This window comes from Petromyzon marinus, chromosome 1 (assembly GCF_048934315.1).
Source record: "Petromyzon marinus isolate PM22_M1 ecotype Great Lakes invasive population chromosome 1, UKy_Petmar_22M1.pri1.0, whole genome shotgun sequence".
NCBI lineage: Eukaryota > Metazoa > Chordata > Hyperoartia > Petromyzontiformes > Petromyzontidae > Petromyzon > Petromyzon marinus.
The window spans coordinates 35,306,542-35,334,487 of NC_133667.1; the positions used below are offsets into that span (position 1 = coordinate 35,306,542).

The 27,946-nt window shown below is 53.6% G+C and overlaps 1 protein-coding gene across 2 annotated transcripts; it reads right to left on the minus strand.

The window, feature by feature from the left end:
- Positions 1–1,040: 1,040 nt before the first annotated feature.
- On the minus strand, positions 1,041–27,932 carry LOC116940700 (GRAM domain-containing protein 2B-like). 2 transcript variants are annotated; one of them, XM_076067572.1, is made up of 9 exons: positions 26,856–27,932; positions 22,434–22,554; positions 12,590–12,674; positions 10,838–10,910; positions 10,308–10,411; positions 7,544–7,642; positions 5,356–5,427; positions 3,310–3,396; positions 1,041–2,746 (listed from the first exon to the last, which is right to left on the minus strand). In XM_076067572.1, exons 2-9 carry the CDS (start codon positions 22,523–22,525, stop codon positions 2,405–2,407), a joined length of 954 nt encoding a protein of 317 aa, XP_075923687.1. In that variant the 5' UTR covers positions 22,526–22,554; positions 26,856–27,932; the 3' UTR covers positions 1,041–2,404. The 2 variants fall into 2 exon arrangements, with proteins under 2 accessions (XP_075923687.1, XP_075923688.1); XM_076067573.1 differs by lacking the exon at positions 26,856–27,932 and adding an exon at positions 22,642–26,815.
- Between the last annotated feature and the right edge of the window lie 14 nt (positions 27,933–27,946).

Consider the following 27,946-nt stretch of genomic DNA (forward strand, 5'->3'; position numbering starts at 1 on the left):
AACAATGCATCCAATAGACTAGTTACAACAACAAAAAACCCGCTCAAATATTTTTAAGCGCTGTTAGAACCACGAGCCTATCAGCCGCTGATGTTGGAGCTGATAACGGGTGCACAACCCCCCGATGTCCATCGTGACCCCCTGGGAGCCCCCCTCACCCACTTTGAGGGGATCCGCCCCTTGCCCCCCTCGTGCTTCGTCTGTTCACGTGCCCCCCCCCCCCCCACCACCACCCCCGCCCTTGCACCAGCCCGACCTGCTTCTGGTGGCAGCCTGCAATCGGCCCAGCGCCCGCATGAAAACACCGGCCGTCGACGACGACCACGAGGAGGAGAAAGGAGGGCTCCCTCCCTCCCTCCCTCTCTCTCGCGGGCGCGCGTTTTGCGAAAAATTCGCGTTCCTCTCCGACGTGTCACGGTGGGGCTAGGTGCGTGGTTTTATTTTTTTCGCGGGCGTAGGAGTCGAACGCCAATGAACCCGATGTGGTTGTTTTCCTCAAGTCATGATGATGACTTGCAAAGGAAGCTGGTGGCGCAGTGATTGGAACACAATGAACCCAGCAAACCTGACCTCTGTTTAAAAATAAAAATAAATAAACCCACGGCTAACGTCACGTGCGAGTGATAAGTGAGCCGGCCCTGAACACTCTACCCCCCCCCCACCTTTATCACCACGCAGTGACCAGCGTGGTGAAGTTTGATCACAATTGTATTGTTGTCTTCATGCCTTTTCGATGATGCAGCGTTAACGTCGCGTTTATCACCGTTACGGTGTCACTACTGGTCGTGTCTGAATTGGCTCTGAACCCCCCCCCACCCCCTTCACCGACCCACACTGACCGGCGTGGCGAAGTATATTTAAGCAACCATCCGTGTGCGTGGTGCACGTGCGCGCGTGTGTCCGTGTGTCCGTGCGGCCGCCGTGACGCAATCGCGGCAGCGAGAGGGCCCAAGTCTCCCGAGAAAGGGACAGTGGTTCCCGCGGGCGCTCGATGACCCCCCTCCCACCCCTCCCGCTCCTCCCCCGCTTCCCCTCCCACCTTCACTGAACTCGCGAAATTAACTCGCGCGCATTTGCCGCGCCCTGCCCTGATTTGCATCTCAAACATTTTTTGTCGAAATCATCGCTTCTTTAGGAGCCCCATGTCGATGGGTAGAAGGCGCGGCTCGGCACGCCCAGAGACGAACGGCGTGGGCCCACCACCTCCTCCTGTACGCCGCTCTCGCCCAGCGAGGGGGGAGTGTAGCAGTTTGCACTCTGCGCTACGAATTTGGCGACCCGAGTTCGATTCCCGCTCACGGCCAACATCAGTGACAATTGTCTGAACCGGTCCTGGGCCTCCCCTAGGTCGACTCCGCCTCAAATGAGTATCTGGTACGGTGCGTAAAACCATCGCCACTGGGGAGACAAAGGCGGTCGGGCGTGGTGCTGGCCACCCGCCCCCTCGTGTGCCGTTCTGGCCTTCATAGGTGCTCGCTAGCAGCACTTGCCCCCTACAGTCTGTTCAGGCTATACGGGGAATCTTTGTCTTTGTATGTGTGTAAGGTCATAGCAGTGGTTTTTAATGAAATGCAATTAGTGGTGACCGGGCTGAGATCATCAGCTCGCCACATTTGAGAACACGGTTGAATTACAACTCTGCCTATGGACAATCTAAGGGCGTCTAGGGTTCTCGATTCGGGTGTATGGGTCTCGATGCGAGTCTACGGATAAAATGCAAGTCAACAGGTTTCTATGCGAGTCTGCTGGTGTCTATGCCAGTCGACGGGTCTTTAATGCCGCACGTGGCCGAAACTCGGGATTCGAGCCCTGGAGAGCGCTACAGAGGCGAAGGCGGTGCGGGCTCCCACAGTCGACCCGCGCCAAACCCGGAGCGTCGGCTCCGCGTTGCACTGCCAAGAAAACGGCGAGGGCCGGCACGGAGGAGGAGTGCCAGGCAACGCCGAGTCTCGACAGCTCGGGAGGTCTCTCCCGAGAACATCGTAAAACACCGCCGCTTCCCGCGGCGCGGGCGGGAAAAGTCACGAGTTCGCGAGTTACGATCACGTTTTTAGAAACTTTGTGAGTGTAATTTTATCGAGTGGACCGCGTCTTGTTGTCTTGGTGTGGTCCGGAACTGCTGTTGGTTTGCTGCCTTGCCCAACCTTTGGGGAATCGGTGTCCTTTCATGCAATTTGAACTTCAAAACTTTTATCTATTTTACTTATTTTATTTGTAGTGATTTGCTCACCCTTTCCCCCGTACTTTGTACTCCCTATCGTGACCCTTGGATTGTTTTATTGTTTTTGTAACTCTCTGACCCGCGACCTGCTGGACGTCTGTGAAAGAGAGCTTCAGAGCTCGTCGCATTTCTCCAGGATAACGAACACATTCTAAAGACTCTAAACATTCTAAACAGTCGGATTCAATCCGAGCTTCGGCCACCCAACAACCTGTGTATGTCCCCTGCCCCGCCCCCCATTTCAAACGAGCTCACAGGGTTGCGAGGAGTGTTGGTGGTGGTGGGGGGGGGGGGCAGCGTGAGGAGTGGTGGTGGTGGGGGTGGATGTGGAGCAGTGTGATTAGTGGTGGTGGTGGTGGAGAGGAGAGGGGGTGGGGTGTTACCTGGCGAGTCGATCCGAGGCGGCGTCTCGCACTGCGTGCAGTAGCTGCCCTGGAAGTCTCCGCTGAGCGGTGTCCGAGCCAGGGCCTGGTCCTGGCACGAGGCCCTCCGCCTGACGCTGCGCGAGAATTCCTCCGGCGGGTTCTGCCTCGGAAGAGACGACACGAAACAAACCTCGCGACTGGCGGGCCATTTGTTTGGTGGGGGGGGGGGGGGGGCGGTATCCGCGCAGTCCTCGCTTAGCGCGAGGGTTACGGTAGCGCAAGGAGGGAAGGACGGCGCCACCGCTGCTGCTGCTGCTGTGTCACGCACGTGTCAAGTCCGCCAGTAGTCTCACAGTCGGGGGGCCGTGCTGTACGTACGTATGTATTTTTTTGTATGTTGAACTTCTTTAACATCGTATGTAGCCAATTAATCACATGTTTTCATATATATATGCACAGGGAGGTGCAGATGTCGTGTGACCTTAACTTAATCCTCTAAGACGTATTTTTTTTTAAGTCAGAAAAAGGAATATGCAAAAGTAAAAAAACACTTTTTTGATGGGGGGGGGTCAATTAACTGGGAAGGTCACAAGACATCTGGGACCACCACCCTCTGTATATATCCTGCGACGTGGTGGATGAACACAGTACGGGCGACGGGGAGAGTCCAGTCGGTCCGGTAGGACGGGTGGGCGAGTGCACACGCGGGAGTAAATAATTTACCAAGAGCAGCGACCGTGGCCTTGGCCTTCGTGAGGGCGCGGAGTGGCTGGGGTCTGGGCAGGGCAACGCAGCCTCGGAGTTGTGGTCCTGTCAGGGTCACGGCGGAAGGGGGGAGAAACGCGTTGGCCGGGGGAGCAGCAAATGCCCCCCAACGAGTCTACGAGGCTTTTCTTCAGAAGCAACTTGGCTATCGCATTAAACGGAGAACCCCGACAAAAATTCTACGTGACCACGGGCAGAGAGATCCTACAAACTCCAAGTGTACAGCAGGCATCGTCAGGGTCTTACATCGTATCCCCGACCTCCTGTATACCAGGCGAGGTAGTTAACATCTCGCCACCTCTGGCTGCGGCTACTACCCACCACGGGTCAAGCGTCTACTGTTACAGTGAGGGAAAAAAGTATTTGATCCCCTGCTAATTTTGTATGTTTGCCCACTGACAAATGAATGATCAGTTTATAATTTTAATGGTAGGTTTATTTGAACAGTGAGAGGCAGAATAACAACAAGAAAATCCAGAAAAACGCATGTCAAAAATGTTATAAATTGATTTGTATTTTAATGAGGGATATACATATTTGATCCCCTCTCAATCAGAAAGATTTCTGGCTCCCAGGTGTCTTTTATACAGGAAACGAGGTGAAATTAGGAGCACACTCTAAGTGCTCCTAATCTCAGCTTGTTACCTGCATAAAAGACACCTGTCCACAGAAGCAATAAATCAATCAGATTACAAACTCTCCACCATGGCCAAGACCAAAGGGCTCTCCAAGGATGTCAGGGACAAGATTGTAGACCTACACAAGGCTGGAATGGGCTACAAGACCATTACCAAGCAGTTTGGTGAGAAGGTGACAACAGTTGGTGCAATTATTCGCAAATGGAAGAAACACAAAAGAACTGTCAATCTCCCTCGGCCTGGGGCTCCATGCAAGATCTCACCTCGTGGAGTTGCAATGATCATGAGAACGGTGAGGAATCATCCCAGAACTACACGGGAGGATCTTGGCAATGATCTCAAGGCAGCTGGGACCATAGTCACCAAGGAAACAATTGGTAACACACTACGCCGTGAAGGACTGAAATCCTGCAGCGCCCGCAAGGTCCCCCTGCTCAAGAAAGTACATATACATGCCCGTCTGAAGTTTGCCAATGAACATCTGAATGATTCAGAGGACAACTGGGTGAAAGTGTTGTGGTCAGATGAGACCAAAATGGAGCTCTTTGGCATCAACTCAACTCGCCGTGTTTGGAGGAGGAGGAGGAATGCTGCCTATGACCCCAAGAACACCATCCCCACCGTCAAACATGGAGGTGGAAACATTATGCTTTGGGGGTGTTTTTCTGCTAAGGGGACAGGACAACTTCACCGCATCAAAGGGACGATGGACGGGGCCATGTACTGTCAAATCTTGGGTGAGAACCTCCTTCCCTCAGCCAGGGCATTGAAAATGGGTCGTGGATGGGTATTCCAGCATGACAATGACCCAAAACACACGGCCAAGGCAACAAAGGAGTGGCTCAAGAAGAAGCACATTAAGGTCCTGGAGTGGCCTAGCCAGTCTCCAGACCTTAATCCCATAGAAAATCTGTGGAGGGAGCTGAAGGTTCGAGTTGCCAAACGTCAGCCTCGAAACCTTAATGACTTGGAGAAGATCTGCAAAGAGGAGTGGGACAAAATCCCTCCTGAGATGTGTGCAAACCTGGTGGCCAACTACAAGAAACGTCTGACCTCTGTGATTGCCAACAAGGGTTTTGCCACCAAGTACTAAGTCATGTTTTGCAAAGGGGTCAAATACTTATTTCGCTCAATTTATAACATTTTTGACATGCGTTTTTCTGAAAAATGTTCTGTTATTCTGTCTCTCACTGTTCAAATAAACCTACCATTAAAATTATAGACTGATCATTTCTTCGTCAGTGGGCAAACGTACAAAATCAGCAGGGGATCAAATACTTTTTTCCCTCACTGTACAGCCAGCCGGTGACACCCCCCCCCCACACCGTGAAAATATTTCCCCGTTTTTGCGCCGTCCCCGTCTCACCTCCAGGTTTTTGCAGAGCGAGTGGAGGTGGTTGTAGGTGGTGTCACGTGACATCAGGGAGGTGAAGCGGTACTGGGTGACGACGAGGACGAGGAGGACAAGGAGAGGGGAGGGAGGCAAGAGGGTGGACACGTCGTGAGCGGCGGGCGACTTGACGCACTCGCACAACCGAGACGTCGTTTGGTGTTTTATATAAAAATTCGACGGGCTGCAGTAGCAGCAGCAGCAGCAATTGCAACGAGCGGCGGGTTGACAAAGGGACCCTGCGCGGCCCCGAGATGTCCTCCCTTTACTCCGAGACATTTCTCAGAAACCATAGCAGGGGATTATTATTCGCGTCGTCTCCTTGAGCCCAGTTGCACGGAAAGACCGTGACGGATCGCGCGGCGCGAGGGTTGCGGAGCCGAATGAAAATCCGCGCGACTCGGGGGGGGGGGGGTGGGGGAGAGGTCGTGCGAGGTCGCGGCACGAAGGCGATTCTCTGTCTGGTTTTGGAGAGCTCAGGGCGACTGCTCATAAGATTAACAGCAGCAACAACACAAACTCTACACATTTCTCTATAACACCGTGCTGTGTTGTTTTTTTACGTATGTTGAACTTCTTTCGCACCCTACGTCGCTAACCCGTGCTTATTGGAGGTGCGGGGGGAGGACAATAAACTAAACACAAAAAGCAGTTATAATAATAATAGGGTTTTTCCCCTGTTTTTCTGGCAACAAAGCTGAAACTTTTTTTTTACAAGGATTCATGTCTGCATTAACCACAATACATGCAGTCAAAATGCAAACAAAAAACAACCAGATGACGCCAAAAGGTGCCAAAAGGCGTCATCTGGTCTAGCACCAATTAAGACCAGGCTCTAAAGAAAGCTGTCTCTGGTTGTGGACCAATCAGTTTCAAGGACAATGCATATATTATCAGAGTGTGTTTTTTGTTTGCATTTTGACTGCAGGTATTGTGGTTAATGCAGACATGAATCCTCGTAAAAAAGGTTTCAGTTTTGTTTGCCAGAAAAAAGGGGGAAAACCCTATTATTATATTTTGGTACTGGCAAAGGAGGTCCAATGACAAAACGCAGTTCTAAGGAAATGAGTTTGCAATCTATATGGTTTAAAAAGTACATACCTCCAGTGGCGTCCTAATATTGGAATGAAGAGACCCATCGAGACCCACAGAGACCCACAGAGATCCATAGAGTTTTCAATCAAGATAATGAATCCATTTAAGTCCACACACAAGTGTTGCTATTGACGAATGGGTTGAATTTGTGATGCGTGCCTGTGCACCACCGCCAATGCAGCAGGAGCTGCAAGACCACCACGTCGCGTATGAGAATGGACCATTGTGCGTCATTGTTCTGAAACAAATTACAACTTCGAAAATCACTCACGGGTAACTACGTAGCTCTTTTAAAACCCATTGTGTACCACTCGTACGATTCACATTTACTATTATGTTTATTTTACCAGGTAAGGCCCACTGAGCTATGTAGCTCTTTTTCAGAAGTGACCTGGCCACAAATGATAGCCTAACGAAGTGCCTTGTCAATGTGGACATTTATAGCAGCGAAATACTCTAAACGCACGTTTGGGAGAGAGAGAGACATGCAAACTCGGAATATATAACAGGCGTCAGGGTCAGGATCGAACCCACGACCTCCTGTATACCAAGGCGAGGTAGTTAACATCTCCTAGCCACAGTGGCGCTGTTACCGGTGTCTCCCCCCACTCGACACGATAGTTCCGTCTGAACTTTCACCTCGTTCAGTAAAAACCCCTTCGCTTCGCCATAATCACGACCGGCAATGGTTTATCCAATGCTGGATGAAGGCCTTTGCAAACCGTTGGCAACTCCCTTGATCCCGTGATACAACGATCCACCTGACCCCCCCACCCCCCTGCACCCACCCTCCCCGCGGCGGTGCTGGGCAGGAGGCGAACGGTGGAGTGAGTTGCGGCCAGAGGGGACGGAGGTCTGCGTAGGGATGAATCCGGGCGCTCGGCAGGATCGCAAGAGCGCAACAGGTGGCGGAACAAAACCTGGCGGAGACCTGCATCCAGCAGTGGGTAGCTCCTACACCGATGGTGGTGATGGTGACAGTGGCGGTGGTGATGATGGTGACAGTGGTGGTGGTGACAGTGGTGGTGGTGGTGGTGGAAGGAGCGACGTGGCGGCGAGTCTCGCTCACCTTGGTGCCGTCGCTGGTGAGCAGGCACAGCGCGTTCGGCAGCAGCTTCACCATGCGGTGCTTCTTGATGGTGCGCACGGACTCCACGGGGATGGTCACCTGCGACGCACCACGCCATGCCACGCCACAACATACCACGCCACACCACGTTACACCACGTTACACCACACCACACCACGCCACGCCACAACACACCACGCCACGTCGCACCACGCCACAACACGCCACGCCACACCACGCACACACCACACCACGCCACACCACAACACGCCACACCACGCCACGCCACATCACACCATGCCACACCATGCCACGCCACGCGCACGCTCCTCAGGCCGGCAAACCCGCTCGGCCACCTCGCGGTGCCATGGAGCGAATGAGACCCCTCACTCTGTCGAACACCGCCCCCCCCCCCCACATGCCCCCACCCCTTTGAAGTCTGGCGCCATGGCCTCTCCGACCCACGGGCACAGGTGCAGTTGCACCGCCTGCACGCTCAATAGCTACGCCACTGCCATCGCACCGCCGATTAGCACGGTTGGCTACGTGCCGCGCGAAAGAAGTTCAACACACGTGCATACATCGTCTCGCTTGTTACGGCAACGCGACTCGGTTAGTATGAGATTGCTGCCCTCCGGCCGCATGCATTCAACGGCGAGCACGGGCAGCGAACGTGGGCAGCGAACGCGGACATCATTTGTATAACGCGAGAGCGCAGGGAGCAGACGGCACCACGGAGGACCCAGGTGGAGGGCAGCACCGGGGGGTTGTTTTTGTTTTCTTGCAAAGCAAAGCATAGCACGTGCGCGGTGACATCGCCGGCGCGCTCGTGCCATGGACGTTTCTGCTGCTGTGGCGCGCCGCGGTGTCGGGGGTTGAAGTTTCGACGCACGGCGCGACACATCGATGGCGCACGAGAGCGCGCCGGGGCTGCCGGCACGCGGTTACGAGTTTTTGGTTTTGCGTGCGCGGTTTGGGGTCGACTCGGGAGAATCCCTTGGTGGTTCCCTATCTCTCTCCGTCGCTCTCCGTCGCTCTGTCTCTCTCCTCTCTCTCTCTCTCCATCTCTATCCTCTCTCCGTCTCTCTCCGATCAATCGAGGAACGGGGGTGGCGATTTCCATCTCTGTAGGTAGCGCCGAGACTGTTTGCGGAAAGTCCACATTTGAAAGTAAAACTCGACAATTTAGACTGTTTTATGTAAAATTGCTCAACGGAAGTGGCTCAACACGTGGATATTCACGGCAGCAGCCAAATGCTGTAGCCTAAACGCGTGTTATTGATTCTAAATGTGGAGGGGTGGGGGGGGGGAACCGTGGAGAGTGTGCAAACTCCATATGTACAGCAGGCGTCAGCGTCGGGATCGAACGCACGACCTCCTGCACACCAGGCGAGGTCGTTAACACCTCGCCACCGTGGTACTCCACGGTGCGTGCGGGGCTCAACTCTGACCCCTCCGTGGGACGCCTCGGATTGGCAAGGTGAGAAAGCGCGCAGGCGATGATGCCAGAGTGCGCCCTGTGTGGCGAGCCCGCGACGGATCAGAGCAGCTTCCTCAACCAATATATTTGGCACGTTGACCCTCGCTTGCTCGACCCTAGATTGTTGCCTACCAACGGGGGTTATTGTGGGGTTTCTTTCATCCCTTTTGCCGTCAGCTGTCCCTTTTCGAAAGGACACCCCGGTGACGTCAAATCGGCACGCACGGCAAGAGGCAGTGAATTTCAGACAGTGGGGGACAGCACAGGGCGAGGAGCAACCACCCAAACGAGGAAAGTTTGGGTGTTGCTGAAGTGGGAGGGTAACCAGCGGGCCAATAGGGAAATGGGATTTTATTTTGGTCAGAAATTTCACGAAGGCACCCGATTGCTACAAGTTTAGGCTGAACGGTTAATTTATCCGGCAAGTAGGTAGATTCTGTCGGTTCAACTTAGTTTGTTATTTTTTTAAACCGGAAGAGAACTCTCAAGAGACCACAATGAGTCTCGGTCGCAAGAGTGACCGGGGGGCATCAGTCTCCTGCCAGCAGGGGGGAAATTGATTCTGTTTTGTATATAATACCACTTGAGTAATTTCTGGTTAACCTTTTAACACTTTTAGCGAATTTGGACCCTGACGCCAGCACACAATGGCCTTCTCTTGCGAACGACGTCTTGGACGTCTACTGTGAAGCAGACTGCACGTCGTAATAGTCGTAGTAGCATTATTGTGGTTATTACACCCGCCGTATTAATCAGGGCGGCCGCTGGATTCGAACCTCTGCGACCAGCAGCGAACGTGCTACCGCATCGTCGCCCACCATTGCGGATGGAAGAGCAAACAGTCCCTGGGTGGACGCCCTGAATATTTCTTACCCAGGGTGCTCTCCTCCTCCCCCACGACCACAGGGCACAGAGAGTCGTGGTGGTGAGATGTCAACTCCCTCGCCTGGTACGCAGGAGGTCTTGAGTTCTATCCTGACCCTGACGCCTGATGCTGCTGTATATTTAGAGTTTGCACATTCTCCCTGTGGTCGCGTGGATTTTTCCCCAGGCCCTCCGGTGTTTTCCCTCCACAATTTAGAATCAACATCAGCACGCGTTTAGAGTATTTCGCTGCTGCGACTATAAATGTCCACACGATGATGATGATGATGATGAGCCCACTCGTTGAGCTGCCGTTTGTCATCGTCAGGTCGCTTCTGAAAAAGAGCTGCATCGCTCGGTGGACCGTACCTAGTAAAGCTATAAACATAAACAAAAGTTTACTTTTAAAGTCGTCCTCACCTGCAGCTGTTTGTGGATGATGCGAGAGTGGAAACAGATCCAGTTCTGGGAGACGAACATCTTCCCGTGGTACAGGAAGTCCTTCTTGAGAGCACAGCTGTACGCTGCGTGGGCGTGCACACAGGGAACCCGGGGGTCAGATTAGGGTCAAGGTCAGCCAAGAGGTCGCAACGGACAATGATAGATTATGTTGATAGTCCACCCTCGTCACCACCACCATCGTCACCACCACCACCACCGTCACCATCACCACCACGCCTCGCCATCACATCCTTCCGCCAATCTGAGCCGAGGATTCGAACCGCGCGCTTCACTACTTCGCGTCTGCAAATGTAAGTCGCGTCAGATCCCTTCGTCTCCCCTTCTCCTCAGCTACAGCTCCTCTCTGCAGATGCTTTTCTCTCGACTTAACATCACAAACAGCTCTTGCTCAACACCTCTCCTCCGAGCCCGGTTTAACAACAACCCCAGCCCCTCGTGCCCCCCCCCCCGTGCCCCCCACGGTGCCCCCCCCAAAGGAAGGAACCTACTCTCGAGAAGTAGCTCCTGCTGGGGGATGGTGGGGAAAAGTTTGTGGAACTGCGACTCCTGCTTCTTGAGCGACTGCAGAGAAAACAGCACGCACGTACACAGAGGACACGACCCTAGGGCATGAAACTACAAAACACTATCTATTTTTTTTTACCAAGCAAGGGTCTCTGAGCTACTGTATAGCTCTTTTGCAGAAGCGACCATGGCTTTCACAAATGACAGCTCAACGAATTGGTTTGTGATCGCGTTGAAATTTTAAAGCAGCCAAATACTCTGAACGCGCCACGTTGATTCAAAATCTGCGAGGGAAACCCCGGAAAACTCGGAGAAAATTCCTCGCGATCACGGGGATAGAGAGAGACACGCAAACTCCAAATATACAGCAGGCATCGGGGTCGAACCAACGACCTCCTGCGTAGCAGGCGAGGGAGTCAACATCTCCTAGCCACCGTGTCGCGATGCGAGGCGGTACAGGCCGGCCGCGTGCGGGTCTGGCTGTGCGAGCCTCGTCGCCAGGCAGGGCTCCGTGCCAGGCTAGGTGCCCCCTTGGGGGAGTGGGTGGGCAGACGGAATGCCACGGTAGCTCCTCCAGGTGTTTGCCCGCGATGTGACGCTTTGTCGCCATTTCGCCGGCCCGCCACGGTTTGAGGTTTGTTTAATTTGGTTTCATTCATCCAAATTAGATTTGCTCCTCTCACCGCTGTTGGTATTTTGTTGCGCTCTGTTTGCTTTGGCCCGATTAGCCTAAGGTGGGGTGACATTTGTCTATAAGTTTGCATAAATCGTGAATGATCAAATCGTAAACATATCGTTACTTATTAATCTTAAATTATCAATTATGTATTTGCTGTCTTGCGTTAAACTAGGACCCCTATTTTTTTTTAAACCCAGTGGTTCTTAACCTGGTGTTGCACGCAGCCCCTGGGGGTGCGTGATCTCCTTTCTGGGTGTGCGAGACATGGCCAGATTTGTGTTAGCAGGTAAATCATCGAAACACAAATTTAGCACGGGCACCTAAGTAACGACTACTTGATTTCATCAAAGCACATGTATTTATTAACATTACACTTATTTTCGATTGAGAACCAGAGGGGCGCAAGGCTGCAGAAAGGCTAAGAACCACTGCTGAGTCTACCTCTATGACCATCATCTGGCAGTCCACCAGCACTGGCTCAAACAATCCTGGATTTCTGATGAGACACCGCGTGCCGAAACCTTCCCAGAGTTATTGCTCGTGTTGCACAGATGCGGCTGAAATTGCACCACCTTTAGAAGGCCGTGTGGCTGATGAGATGTGGAAAATAAGCAATGTTCGTATTTTTATCGTCACACGCAGCTTGCTCGTCATCACAGCAGCGCTTCATTTCATCCGAAACAGTCCGGAACACCTCGGTTCTGGAAATTACCTTGGAACGCCACATCTACCTCGACCCACTTTGTCCTAAACCTCTTTCATACCTCGCTAACAGCACTTGCCCCAACAGTCTGCTAAGGCTACACGGGGGATTTTTGTATTTGTCTTTATATGTAACAAAACGGCTGTGCATCGTGCAGTTAAGAGATTGTGATGGATGTGACGTTGAGAGACATAAAGGTGCAGCTAATAAAGAGAAAGAGAGAGACACGCACAGAGAAAGAGTGTGAGAGAGACCGATGGGAAGATACAGACAGAGAGAGAACGCGCGATTGACAGACGTGGAGAGTGATGGATAGAGAGTGAGAGAGACGCAGCGAGTGTCCCGCGTGCGTACCATAACGGCGCTGCTCATCGTCGTAGTTGTCGTCGTGGGGCTCAGTCCATCATCCGAGTCCGCGTTGTCTACGTTCCTCGACTTCCTGCAATCGGAGACCGACAACATTCACATTCTGAATTACTGATTATTACTAACATCATCTTTTTTAATTCTTAACCTCTGGCATGATTTCAAGGAGCATAGTTAAACACACAAATCATCATGATCATCATCAGCCATGATCAATCCGCCGCTGGATGAAGGCCTCCCCCCTATCCCGTCGCGGCCTCTCTCGGTTCCGCGATGCAGCGGTCCGAATCTCAATTTCCATCCGCGCCGTGCCCATCGCCCGCCTGGGCATCTCGCCACGAGTCTCGAACCGTCCGCCGGCTCGCAGCCCAACCAGCCGCACAAGCTCCAATCCCATCGGTAAGGTGGACGGTAAAGACCCTGCGAGGTGTGGGTTGGCGAAGGTGAGGGAGCGTTACACCTCGGCAACGTAGAAGTACAGGACAACAATGGGTGTTTGCTTTTCTGATTTGCCTCCCCCACCCATCGCCGCCCCCCACCCCCCGAAAGCAGCCTATAGCAAACCTGTTGTTTGGTTCTTTCGGTAAAGTCACGTCGATAGAATAAAAAAATAAAATCTAAAAATAAAAACACGACGTTTCGATCGCAACACAAGCGATCCAAACGTTGTGTTTTTTTTTGTTTATATTTAATTTTTTACTTTATTTTCATTCTATCTGCGTGACTTTACCGAAAGAACCAAAGAATATGAATTCCTGCGGTCACGAAAGATGTAGGTCAAAAACATAGCAAACCTGTTGGTGCGCGGCGGCCGATGATCGCCCATCCAAGAAGCACTTGAACCAGGCTCACGCGCCGCTTAGCTTCCCAGGTCTGACGAGACGGGGGACATTCCTGCAGGTGCTCTGCTCGTAAGCACGCGCGCGCGCTCTCTCTCTCTCAGCTGGCTTTCAATAAAGGTCAAGGCGCTATTCATAGCCAGGTAAGAGTCCACTGAGACGGACACCCGATGTGGAAAATTCGAAAATGTACATTAGAAAAAATATATAACGCCGCTTCGTGTGCTTACAGTTTCGCCGAGATGCGGCAGTAATATGAGAATGGACGAGTGGATTTGCGACGATGATGGTGCTGGCGATGGTGATGATGAACCGTGTCATCATCGTCGCCGTCATCATCCATCCACTGGTGGATGAAGGCGTTTCCAAGTCGCAATCACCTCCCACGGCCCTTGTGATGTAACGATCTCGCTTTCCGCAACGGGTTGCCGATGTCATCGCTCCATCTCGACGGCGTTGGTTGGGGACGACCGCAGTCACATTCCGCGCGGGGGCCCTCCCGCCTCGAATCGCCGCCGCACGCTGCTCGTGGAGGACGGCGCTGACCGGATCAGCGCCGCGAATCCGACCGCTCCCTGCCGACTCGGCCGAGCCGCGCGCGTTGCTCCGTGTCCATCCGGGCAGGGGTGGGGTGGGGGTGCCCACGAGAGTCGGTTCCGCGCTTTGATCTGAGATGGGATTTGTTTTGTTCGGGCGCCGTGGCGGCTAGGAGATGTTAACTACCTCGCCTGGTATGCAGGAGGTCGTGGGTTCGATCCCGACCCTGACGCCTGCTTATGTTTAGACGGTCTAACCAAAATACCTCCTTATGGATACATATTGGTCGCGAAAGCCCACGTATTAAACTGTATAGTTGGAGTTTGCACGTCTCTCTATCTCTCTACCGGTGGTAGCGTGCATTATTCTCCGGGTCCTCCGGTTTTTCCCTCCACATTTATCATCAACATCGCGCGTTTAGAGTATTCGGTTGCTCTACATTTCCACGCGGAAAGCCCACTTCGTTGAGCTCATCATTTGTGAGACCAAAGGTCGCTTCTGACAAAGGGCCATGCAGCTCAGCGCGGGGTCCTTACCTGGTAACGTACACGTGGTTTTAGTTTGAGTGGTTTTGGCTTGGAATGTCCGCACGCCGTTGTGCGCAGAGTTTGTCTCCGGTTTGTCCGTGAGCGTCACAAAACCCGAGCGAGCGGCGGGCGAGCCCCCCCCCTCTCGCAACCCCCCCCCCCCTCGCACCCCCCCCTGCCCCCCCTCGCAACCACCCCTCGCTCCCCCCCCTGCCCCTCCCCCTCTCGCCCCCCCCCTCGCTCCCCCCCCTGCCCCCCCTCCCAACGAGCGCAGCAGGCAGCCCTGCGCTGCTCTTTAATCACCGCCATCGCCACCACCTGCCCCGGGGAGGTTAGCGGCAACGGAACGGATCACGTCGCGATCCCCGCCCCCCGTCGCGATCCCCACCCCCCCACCCCCACCCCTCCACCTCGCAACAGCCGCGACGATGCCCGTGAGCGGCGCTTGTTGTGGAGTTTTGATGTTGGTGCTGAGGCAGCAAAATTAAAAAAAAAACCGCACGCAGGACCCCGGTGACGGTCGGAGCCAACGCCCAGAAGTGACTCGGCGCCTGTAGGTGAGGTCGCCTGTTGTTGGGTCGCCTGTAGCCAGGGTCGCCTGTAGTCAGGGTCGCCTGTAGTCAGGGTCGCCTGTAGGTGAGGTCGCCTGTAGTCAGGGTCGCCTGTAGCCAGGATCGCCTGTTGTTGGGTCGCCTGTAGCCAGGGTCGCCTGTAGTTGAGGTCGCCTGTGGTTGAGGTCTCCTGTAGTTGAGGTCGCCTGTAGTTGAGGTCTCCTGTAGTTGAGGTCGCCTGTGGTTAAGGTCGCCTGTGGTTGAGGTCGCCTGTAGTTGAGGTCTCCTGTAGTTGATGTCGCTTGTGGTTGAGGTCTCCTGTGGTTGAGGTCTCCTGTAGTTGAGGTTGCCTGTAGTTGAGGTCGCCTGTAGTTGAGGTCGCCTGTGGTTGAGGTCTCCTGTAGTTGAGGTTGCCTGTAGTTGAGGTCGCCTGTAGTTGGGTCTCGGTGGTTGCGTAGCCAACGACGGAGTGTGCAGGCGGTGCAACTCTCCCGGCCGGAGTGGTCATCATCATCATCACCACGATCCAGGGGCAGATAGCCCGCAGGTGTCCAGGGGACATCGCGCATTTTGTTTCCACTTTCCTCTCCCTCTGTCTCTCTCTCTCTCTCTGTTGTGCCAATATGCTCACGTAGGAGTGGTTGGAGACGTGAACGCAGCGCACGGCTGAAGACGAGCGGGCGCCTGACTTGGCGCATTGTTCGCGTTACAGAGGATCGTGCTGTCACGATGGGCGAGGTCGCGTGTGGCGTAGCGATGGAGCGGGCAGGCCGTTGTCTGGAAGTGCTCAGGTGCCGGGAAATGCAGAGTGGGAGGGATGAAGACGACGACGATGATGATGATGGTGGTGAAATATAGACTCGATTTTGTGTGTGGCAAGTTTCAGCCGAATATAGCCCTTCTAGAACGTCATTGTTACGCGCGCGCGTGTGAGTGTGTCACTCGCGCGGTCTGTCACAATTCCCCCATGGGCGTCGAATGTCCTGTCACTCTGAAGTCGATCGATTAACGGCTGCACAGATCACAGCGGTCGAAGGGCGACTGCTCATTCAAACAAGGCAACCTCCCTCACCAGCAAAATCAACTAAAATCTGCCGATGCCACGGACATCGTTGACACGAGACCGCCAGACAGGCACGTGATGATTCATCGATTCGGACAATTAAAATCCAATCTTATGCTCACGATACCTGTGCAGCGTTTCTTGTTTTTTTGTTTGCACGTAAGAATCGATGGTTGACAATGTTACAGCAACACTTGTACGCCGTTAGGTTCCCGTTGTTGAGATTTCAATGTCGTTCCGACGCGAATACAAATGTGCTCGCGAGAGACGCCAACGGTGCAAAACGGGGCGGTCGCAACCACGCAAAATGGACCTCTTGAATCAAATCGCGACAGCCTAAATCGTGACAATTCATGTGGTGTGTGGGGAGGGTGGCGATGAATCGTCACCTTGCTAACGCACCACGTGCGTCAGCAGAGTGTGTGTGTGTGATGAAGTGTGGGGAGCGGTAGTGTAGCGGTTAGCGCGCTGCGCTATGAACCTGGCGACCCGGGTTCGATTCCCGCTCACGGCCAACACCAGTGACGATTATCTGAACCGGTCCCGGGCCTCCCCTAGGTCGACTCAGCCTAAAATGAGTACCTGGTGCGGTGTGTAAACATTGCCACTAGGGAGACAAAGGCGGTCGGGCGTGGTGCTGGCCACCCACTCCCTCGTGTACCGTTCCGGCCTTCAAAGGTGCTCGCTAACAGCACTTGCCCCTACAGTCTGTTAAGGCTATATGGGGGATATAGCCTTAACTATATGGGGGACCCCCCTCATCCAGCCCTCCCAGTGTAGATCGCCACACTGGGCTACACGAGACAACAGACTTTTGAGGCAAGTGCTGTTCGCGAGCAGGCCGGAGGTGGGTGGCCAGCACCAGGATCGGGCCGTCTTTGCCTCCCCAGTGGCGATGCTTACTACACACCGCACCAAGTACTCATTTGATACAGAGTCGACCTAGGGGAGGCTCAGGACTGATTCAGATAATCGTCACCGGTGTTGGTGACCGTGAAAGGGAATCGAACTCGGGTCACCGGGTCCATAGCGCAGCGCGCTAAGCGGCCGCGCTACCGCTCCCCATGCGCTGCACGTACCAACTCAACACATTCGCGCGCACACAGCTCCCGTGAGCCGACAGCAGCAGTAGCAGCAGCGTCGCGCACAGAGAAGGAGAAAGAGGATCAGAGAACCTCGCGCGGCGCTGGAGGTCAGTTACAGGGGGGGGGCGTCGCTACGAGTGGCGGTGACGTCACCACGGCGCTTGTGCCAGGCTAAGTGCACTTTACGGCCACGTGAATTGTCGAACGCCCGCGGGCAGGAGGTCACGGGACAGTCCGAGATGACCGGCCGATGCACCACCTGTGCCCCCCTCCTCCCTACTGTGCCAACTTGCTGCGTTTTAGCCGCCCGGCGCTCCGCACACAACCAACCACCCCACCCTCCCTCCTCGCCCGGGGCGCCCACAGAGGGAGGTCCGCGATCGCACAACAAGAAGGATGCTTGGCCCCGGCTGTTTCCCATGGGGATCCACGGCGTCTTCTTGCGGGCGACCTCGCAGGGGTCAAGCCGTTTCCATGCCCGCGCTGTGTATTGAAGGCGCCTCCACGTCCGCGACTCTTTCTCTCTCTCTCACGCACAAACGCGCGCGGTTGTGCAAGTCGAGCTGAGCGTCCCTGACTCTTCCCCCTTACGCCCTGGCTGCTGGCTACACAGACCTTCCCCCCCCCCGCCCCGCCCGCTTGGACAAGCAGCCGCGTTTTGACCTCTTAGAAATCCGTGGTGAGGAGGGAGGGTGTGGACGCTGGCTGTGGAGGGAGACGAGTCGAGGCTCGCTCATTGCTGACCCCCCCCCCCGGTCTGGACTGCTGACGGTCAACCTAACCCCTGACCCCTCGGTTTACATGACAACCGCATGTTCTCCGCTGGTACAAAACAACACTCGCCTCTTCTCTGGCTAGGCGCATAATTATCGCGTAAACCTCTACTCACTCACCAATGGCACTGCCCGTGGACCTTACAAGAAAGCATAGAAGAGGTGACATCCCGAGCAATGGCTCTTGTTTTTTTTATATGTCTTCCCTGAAAAAGGGCTATTGCCCGAAGCGTCATCTGCCTCTCTCGTCTGCTACGTAGGAGGGTCGTGACCTCAATCCCGAACCCTTGCGATGCCTATTGTTATATATTTTTTATTTAGAGTCCTAGCGTCTTTTTTTATCTCCCTCTCTCTCTGCCCGTGGTGGTCGCGCTGATTTTTCTCCGGGTCCCTCTGGTTTTGCCCTCCCTCTTCCATATTTTTTAAAAACAACACGCGTCCAGATTATTTGCCTGCGACTCTAAAATTCCCACTTGTAATGGCGATATCAGCCGCTTCGATGAGACATCAACACGCGTGGCCAGATCGCCTCTGAAAACGAGCTAACCAGTTCAGTGGGTTTTAACCGGTAAGCAATATAATTGAGTTACGTTATTTATAAAGGAAGCGTTCTTGACAAATGGGACTAGTATTTTTTTGTTGTTGCAAATTATGCTTTGTGCGCTACTTCCAACGGAGCAGCAACAGCTTCACCAGCAGCGTCGCCGATCGTTGCGTGTAAATTCCCGGGCGCGTGGCGAGAAATGCGTGGTGAGCAATGCGGTGGTGATTGCGACCCTTTGACCTGGCGCCACTGACGCACTTGGAGGTGCCACGTGCAGCTGCATGGCCACGTGGTTGTCTCGTTGTCACATCGAGGCCGAGCCCACAGGTGCAGGCCAGGAGGACGTGATCGCTATTGGAAGCCACTGGGAGCTGGGCACTTTCTGTTTTTTTTTTTTTAAATCGTCATCTAGATTGTTCGCGCAACTGCTTTTTTTGCGTTTAGTTGGTTCTCCTTCCCCCGCACCTCCGATTAGGGATACGTACGGCGCGAAAGAATTCCAACGTACATATTGCCTTAGGGGTTGCCAGAATACACGCGTTTTAATGTATTGGTTTGCCAGCACTTTCGTTCTCAAACACCGTGGGGGGGGGGGGGGGTTAATGTAAATAATTTAGCTGCGAGCTCCTCTTTTTGTGTGTCTAAGTCCTGGCGACGGTTCCGCCAGACACCCCGAGGCGAGAGCGAGTCGAGCCGCTCGCGTTTCAACGAGCCGCGGCGGGCTGCCCTGCGAATTTGCCGATGTTGTGCCGTCTATCACGACGAGGAGGAGGGGCGGAGGAGGAGAGGGGGAGGAGGAGGAGAGGGGGAGGATGAGAGAGGGGGAGGAAGAGGGGGAGGATGAGGGGGAGGAGGAGAGAGGGAGAGGAGGAGGGGGAGGAGGAGGAGGGGGGAGGAGGGGGGAGGAGGGGGGGAAGAGGAAGGGGAGGAGGTGAGAGGGGGAGGAGGAGGGGGTGGATGAGGGGGAGGAGGAGGAGGAGGGAGGAGGAGGGGAAGAGGATGGGGAGGAGGAGAGAGGGGGAGGAGGAGGGCGAAGAGGAGGAGGAGGGGGAGGAGGAGAGAGGGGGAGGATGAGGGGGAGGAGGAGAGAGGGAGAGGAGGAGGGGGAGGAGGAGGAGGGGGAAGGAGGGGGGAGGAGGGGGGGAAGAGGAGGAGGTGAGAGGGGGAGGGGGAGGATGAAAGGGAGGAGGAGGAGGAGGGGGGACGAGGGGGGGAAGAGGATGGGGAGGAGGAGAGAGGGGGAGGAGGGGGGATGAGGAGGAGGAGGAGGGGGGGAGGAGGGGGGGGGAGAGGAAGGGGAGGAGGAGAGAGGGGGAGGAGGGGGGAGCAGAAGGGAGGAGGAGGGGGGGAAGAGGTCCCTGAGATATTGCGCAATGATTTAGAGGTGGACCTTCGAGCAAATGTACAAATCCTTCGCAGCTCGGTAGAGCGAGCGGCTCGCAAATCGGAAAGGTTTGCAGGGCCGACTCAGCCCATCATCCCTCCTGGGGGTTCTAACACAACAACGGTACCACTTTGCGGGCAAGTCGGCGGCATGTAACTTTCCACCACGATGGCTCAGGGCTGCGAACGAGCGATGTTCGCCGTTTCGCCCGTGTGAGCTGCGAATCAAACACGTCACACAGTCGCCTCTGTTGCTGCTGCTGTTGTTGTTGTCAATCACTGCCGCGGGCTCTGCGGCTCGGGCTCGTACCGCGTGGTCCCTCCCACGCGCAACTGTTACAAGCAAATTTGTTTCTACGCAACCTTGCGCGGGCTGCGGACGGACAACATCATCCCCCCTGCGGCTCCGTGAGAAGCGGCTCGCTGATGAGCGGTTCGCTGATGAACGGCTCCATGATGAGGGTCACACTGATGAGGGTCACACTGATGAGGGTCACACTGATAAGGGATCACATTGATGAGGGTCACACTGATGAGGGTCACACTGATGAGGGTCACACTGATGCGGGTCACATTGATGAGGGTCACACTGATGAGGGTCACACTGATGAGGGTCACATTGATGAGGGTCACATTGATGAGGGTCACACTGATGAGGGTCACACTGATGAGGGTCACATTGATGAGGGTCACACTGATGAGGGTCACACTGATGAGGGTCACACTGATAAGGGGTCACATTGATGAGGGCCACATTGATGAGGGTCACATTGATGAGGGTCACATTGATGAGGGTCACATTGATGAGGGTCACATTGATGAGGGTCACACTGATGAGGGTCATACTGATGAGGGTCACATTGATGAGGGTCACATTGATGAGGGTCACACTGATGAGGGTCACACTGATGAGGGTCACATTGATGAGGGTCACACTGATGAGGGTCACACTGATGAGGGTCATACTGATGAGGGTCACATTGATGAGGGTCACATTGATGAGGGTCACACTGATGAGGGTCACACTGATGAGGGTCACACTGATGAGGGTCACATTGATGAGGGTCACACTGATGAGGGTCACACTGATGAGGGTCCCATTGATGAGGGTCACATTGATGAGGGTCACACTGATGAGGGTCACATTGATGAGGGTCACACTGATGAGGGTCACACTGATAAGGGGTCACACTGATGAGGGCCACACTGATGAGGGTCACACTGATGAGGGCCACACTGATACAGGTCACACTGATGAGGGTCACACTGATGAGGGTCACACTGATAAGGGGTCACATTGATGAGGGCCACACTGATGAGGGTCACACTGATGAGGGCCACACTGATGAGGGTCACACTGATGAGGGTCACATTGATGAGGGTCACACTGATGAGGGTCACACTGATAAGGGGTCACACTGATGAGGGCCACACTGATAAAGGTCACACTGATGAGGGTCTCACTGATGAGCGGCTCACTGAATCGGCGCTTCGCAAGCCGTGCGCCGCGGTGTCTTCACAGCTTACAAACTCGGACGGTCTGCCACTCCTCCGTGCCGTTCAGTTGCCAATCCACCCACCCCCCTCGCCTCCCCTCCCGGACTCGCACACTCCCCTCTCCATTGGTCGCGCATGCGCAGTACGGCAGCAGACAGCCGTCAGCCCCCACCGCCGGCCCTCTCAATCGCAGTTGGTCTCGCCGTGTGCGGTGCCGCGAAGATCGAGTCAGCTCGACAGTGAGAGCCGCGGAGTGGAGCAAGGTCGAGACGCACGGCGTTTACGGGGAGGCTCACGAAGGAGCGGCTGGTGATATTTGTGACCTCTGGGTTACCCGGGTATACAGGTATTACAGGTATTTTAAAAATGGGAAATATCTTATGACTAGAAACCCCAATCAATCATCCAGCCACCCAATCAATCAATCAAGCGACGATACTCTTTAGAACGAGGCGAAAGATCATTGGGACAAAGGTTGCAATTGCTAGGGACGTCTGGGTTCTGATCTAGGGACGTCTGATCTTGCGACAGGGTATTACATCACAATCGCACACGTCAATAGCACACAGCACAATTAACCTCGTGACAAGCAATTGACCGCCCGGAGGGACCACCACCGCGGAGATGGAGCGACACCATCGCGATTTAGTCAATCGGCCCACGTGTAGGAGCGAGACGGAGTTTTGCCTAAAGATCGACGGTGAAAGATGGCGTAAGTTTGGGAGACTATTAATCCAGCGGTGGATAGAGCACGAATGACGATGACGATGATGATGTATCATTATTCTGCGTCGGGTCTGAATTGTTCAGTTCTGTTTCGGCTCCTCCAGCAACTCGCAGCCACGTGGTTCTTTCTCGGTCCCCGAAGAGGTTCTCGACACGTGGTGCGAAACGTCGGGCATCATCGTGCCGACCAACACGCGGCACGACCCGTCAACGTGGCAGAGAGCTCGATATCCCTTACTCGTATAAAGCATGGGCAACACATGTTTTTTTGTCGTTGTTGTGAAAACACAAACACACGGAGACTCACCCGAACAGTCGGCCAGAATTTCTTCTACCCAGGTTAAAAGAGTCCGAGGACTCCGTCGTCGTCGCCTGCTGCTGCTCCACCCCGTGCGGCATCGTCACTGCGCACCTTCGGCGAGCGAGCCCTGCGCACGCGAAATCGGAGTTTGCTTAACGCGAGAGCGCAAACACACACGGCCCGCCTGATGAGTGATCGACCCGACCCGACTCACCAGCGACCCCGACCCACCGACGTGACCTACACCCGACCCACCGATGCGGAGAACTTCTGCGGCTGGTGGTAAGGGAGAGCTCTAGGGGGAGAGGATTTTGTGTTTTGGTGACGCCGCCCGTGCGAGTTGGTCGCGATTCACGTTTCACGCCAGCGGCGCGTGAATCGTGAAACGTGACCGCGTTATTAAAGAGTCCGGGGCTTCATTTCAGCTGGCAGTTGTCCCGGGGCTAAGCTCCGGGAAAAAATGTTAAGCAACACTGGACTTATCATCTTTGGTTCTTTCGGTAAAGTCACGTAGGCAGAAAATAAAATAAATAAAAACCACTGGACTTGCAATTCGGACTCGACCCAGGTCGACTGAGTACCTGTGGAGCGGTGTGTAAACATCGCCACAAAGGAGACAAAGGCGGCCGGTCGTGGTGCTGTTCACCGACCTACTCATGCCAGTGCCAATCACTCTCCCGCCATAGGAATGTGGAATTTCCACCACTTGCTCTGCAGGCCTTGCAAATGGGAGATGACCACCACAATGCCTCGATGCTCATTTGGGCAGGACATCGCTTTGACCTTAGACTTGACTCGAACTGAGACTGTTTCAGGTGATAAGGCTGAGCTCAGCGGCTGCGTAACGAGGTCGCCCTCAGCTCCCAGCGGCACCTCCAGGGACGTTTCTGGGAGGGAATGCGCAGAGTAGGAGGAGCAAGAAGTTGACAATTGCCAGTTGACATCTGCTGACCACGGTATTTATATTTATATTTTCCCGTTCCAACTGAAATTAAAATGCTTATTACACAAGCAATGGGGAGTTTGGTAACCGAGCAATTTACTTTGATTCAGGAATACACTGCACACATTTAGGTCGCACGGCCTGCTCATCAACATGACAATGATTATCATCAGCCATGATGTATCCACTGCTGGAGGAAATCTCTCCCTACACACCTGGCAACCGGGACGTGGATACTGTGCTTATATGCCGTGTCATTACCACGATTACTGCTAAGAATGTTCTTGCCGTATTCTCCGGATTATAGGGGACACTTAGGAAAGTAAGACACACGCCGCACATGTGCCCAATGCCTAGAAGGTTATTCAAATGTGGCCTCTACCACACACACACACTCACTCTTACCGGAAGAAGCACTCCGCAACTTTTCCTTGAGAATGCATCCATTGAAAAGTGCGCCTTATGATCCGCATAATACGGCAATGCAGGTGATCTAAAGATGCGTGGCACCGCATTGCATAAGGCGAGGGGCGGGGGGCGGTGGGGGGTGCTACGTGGGACTTCTTGCGATTAACAACGACTCTGCGCCTCACATAAAGAGTCGCGACGGCCCTTAAAGCGATCGGCTCGTCAGCGTTGACGCTTGAGTTATGGCGGGGCTTGGTTTTACCGCCGTATCGTCTCGTGTTGCATGTGGTCCGAACAAGGAAGGACCCCGCGGCAGGGATGCAGCTGGGATTTGGATCATCGATGAGTCCTGAATGAAGTTCGTGCTCTAACACAAGTATTTAACTATATATTTAATATTTTACCAGGTAAGGCTCACCTGAGCTATATAGCTCTCTTGCAGAAGCGACCTGCCGATCACAAATTGTATCTCAACGAAGTGGCTTATCATCATGTGGAAACGTCAAGCAGCCAAATACTAAAAGATGCGCGATGTTGATTCTTAATGTGGAGGGGGAAAAACCGGAAGACCGGGATAAAAATCCACGCGACCACGGAGAGAGAGACACGCACACTCCAAATATACAGCAGGCGTCAGGATTGAGATCGAACTCACGGGCCCCCTGTATACCAGGCGAGGTAGTTAACGTCTCGTCAACATCACCTTCGTGCTATTTAGCCCACGAGCCCGGGGCAAGGTATTTAAATTAACGCGTCGGTACGACTTGAAGTGGCATCACTTTAGCGGCTCCCACTTCTATGTGCGGCTAATCGCAGGGAATTCATTGTGTGACAGCCAATTAACATGAGTAGGCTTATCCACTTACTCACTCTTATTGGCCGTGTAGATAACTCTGTGCGAATAACGACTAAGATTAGGTGGTACCAATTACTGCTCCTCTGGCCCATGGACTCGACATACATAAATATCTTTGACGATCCGTAAGCCCAGCATAACTCGATGATAATCCCCAAGGAAGGACATCTGTAAAAAAAAATAGCTTCACATCGGATTTCTCCAGTCTAAGTAGACATTCTGATTCTGAAGGCAAAACGCAACTGCAGGGCTGTAGCGCCGAATGCGGTTTGTTTACGGGATGTTGCTAAAGCGGCGTGTAGCGCTCACACGAGTTTACTTTTACGAGCGGAGGAGAGACGGTAGCAGGGGCCGTAAAAATAAAGCGATTCAGGCAGTCACATGGCAAAGTTAGTGTCGCGGCCAGTAGCCGCCTGTTGTCATGTTTAAAACTATGAAACTACTAACCTATTTTTTTTGTTCCAGGTAAGGCCCCCGCTCAGATGTGTAACTTTTTTTCATTATCGACCTGGCCACAAATGATAGCTCAAAGAAGTGGCTAATAATCATTACGTGGCAATTGTATAGAGCTAACAGATACTCTAAACGCGTGATGCCGATTCCAAAGGTGGAGGGAAAAAAGCGGAGGACCCGGAGAAAAATCCACGCGACCACGAGGAGTGACAAAGAGAGAGACACGCAAACTGTGTAAAACATTTATAATTTTACAGTTGAATCTAGTCTCAGAAATATACATATTTATAGTATACGTTTTCTTACTGTTCATTTGATTGTTTGCATCAAAGCAAGACACGAAATATATTCAGGAAGGAAGGCGTTGAGCAATAGGGGATTAACCATGGCTGATGATGATTATTATCATTATGAATTGTAATATATTTCATTGGAAATTATTGTCGTGGATAATTGAACACGGAAGAATATTGCTGGGGTAATTACTCTGGGTTTACTCTCAAACACACCGATGTGCTGAACTGGTAATACAATTGCACGTTTTGTTTACGTGACAAACCTTACTAATTGGCTGTGTCGGGTGGTGGCAGGTTTAACGACACATTCATATTTACGCTGAACCTAAAAACTGCTTATGGCTAACATTGGTCGCGAAAGCCTACGTCTTAAACTGATATTCCTTCTATGTTTAACTGGGGACAGATACAATACGATTATCTTACAAACCTTGCTCCTTGATGTCGATGGCAAATCCGAATTTCTCTCACAAAGTTACAGCGCCTCAAATCATCCTAACCCACATGTCCCAGCCGTCCACAGGGGGACATTAAAACGACAACAGCTAAACGCACTATTGATGGGGAGGACGACTCAAAAGCGCCAGACAGGAGGAGGAACACCACCACCACCCAAAGTTCTGCGGTTATCATAATTTAAAGGTGTTAACGGCTGATAAACGAGTGTTTACATGTGGGCGAAAACACGTGCGTGCGAGGGGGCAACACTCTATCCCGTACAGAAGGGACGTATGCCACACGGCCCACTTGCCGACACTGTCGGAACGCTTGATCACGTACTGCGTGTTGTCGATGTTGAACGTTGTTATTAAGGCAGCACGTGGTGGCTTATTGTAATCTTGGCAGCACTGTCAGTGACGTAAAAAGTTCTCTGTTCCCGATTTCAAACTCACCAATCGCGACCATAAGCAGTTAGGACCCTCCCGAGAAAGGGTATTGACAACTCGGTAATCATATCTCCTTGATAGGCAATCACCTCTATTTATACTTTCATCACCACCATTGAACAAAGTGCTTGTCACAAATGAACCACAATACCTCGCTGATCTCGTTAAGGAGGATAAACCATGAAGTGGACTCCGGTCATCCGCAGCAGCAGCAGCGGATTTTGGCGCAGCCATCGAACAAAGACGGCGGTCACCGCATCGCGCTTTCAGACGCGCTCCTGCGGCCGTCTGGAACGCTCTTCTTTCCGATATTAGGGACCCACTGAAGCTGTGCACTTTAAATCATCTCGATTGAAAACTCGTTTCTTTAGAACTGATTATTGTCTTTAGTTTGTTGTCCTTCCCCCGCACCTCCCGATTAGCGCGGTTGGCTACATACGGCGCGAAAGAAGTTCAACGTACAACATTCACAACCAACAACAGCCACAACAAATCCAACAATCGAAACATTCTCCCCAAAATCAAGGTGTGTTTAATAGAATTAACAATTCCCCCCCCCACCCTGACCCACCCCCAGATGTTTACCTTCTTCGTCTTCTTCTCCAGTCTTTTGCCGCGACTAGTGCGTTCGCTTCGGCCTTCGCGTCGTTAGTTATTCACGCACTGCAATCGCGCACAGCGCAGAGGCGCGCACGGGTGCGCGCGCACGCGCGCGTCTCGTCCTCGTCTCGCTGTGCAGCGCGCGGCTGAATAGGGAGCGAGGGCGCGATGGGGATGAGTCGTTTGGCGCGAGGGCGCGGGTGGTTGGTCGACGAACCCTTGGAAAAACGACGGAGGGAGGGAGGAGACGCAGAGGAAACAACAACAACTCGCGTCCACACACACACACGCGCACGCACGCGCGCAGTGACAACGCGTGCAGCACGGAGCGCAGACGCAGCTCGAATGCGGCCGTGAGCCGCATGCAGGGGCGGTCACGCGTCGTTCCACGCGCGACTTAAAAGTCGAGGCAAGTCGGCTCAGCCCGCCCCGCCCCCCCGGCGCCCCCGGACTTGACAACCTTCTCTCCCATCGACGTTACCTGTATACACACACACACGTACACCTGAGCAAGAGAGAGACAGAAGTTGGGTGGTAGGTGGGGGAGGAGCATAGAGAGAGAGCGCGCGAGGAATGAAGGGAGGAGGGAGGAGGTGCGAATTGTAGAGCGGGAGGAAGTGAGCGGTGGGGAGGAGCGCGCTGGGGACGTGGAGGATGCTCAGGAATGCGCCGAACGAGATCATTTGCATTCCTTGCGTGAGCGGATGACGTCTGGGTAGGACAAGGTGCGAACCGTTTCTCCGATTTTACCGTGGGGTTGCGTCACTCAGAGCGGCTGGGTGTGTGCGTGCGAGCGTCATAAATGCCCCGGTAAACGTGCGAATGTCTGTATCTCCACGGGATAAAACGCAACCACGAAACATTAAATAAAAGTTCGATGTCTAAGCAACCTACGAGCCCCGCGGGCTGCTTACAGCGCCGTCTCCTCGGTCTCACCGACGCAGTTCCTTGCTGGCGAACTGCCGCATGTTTATAGGCCGAAAGTCTAGGTTATAGTTTGACACACACACAGCTCTATAATATAAACAGCACAAGCTAATCATTGGCGGCGTTGTGGGTATAAGTCAAGGGAGACA

Bases quoted from the DNA above. Each gene is read 5' to 3' on its own strand.
- LOC116940700 (XM_076067572.1), bottom strand. From the start codon at position 22,525: ATGCCGCACGGGGTGGAGCAGCAGCAGGCGACGACGACGGAGTCCTCG. The intron at 10,911-12,589 runs GTACGCACGCGG...TTTTCTCTGCAG, and splicing joins CGATGAGCAGCGCCGTTATG to TCGCTCAAGAAGCAGGAGTC. The intron at 5,428-7,543 runs GTGAGCGAGACT...GTCGTCACCCAG, and splicing joins TCACCAGCGACGGCACCAAG to TACCGCTTCACCTCCCTGAT.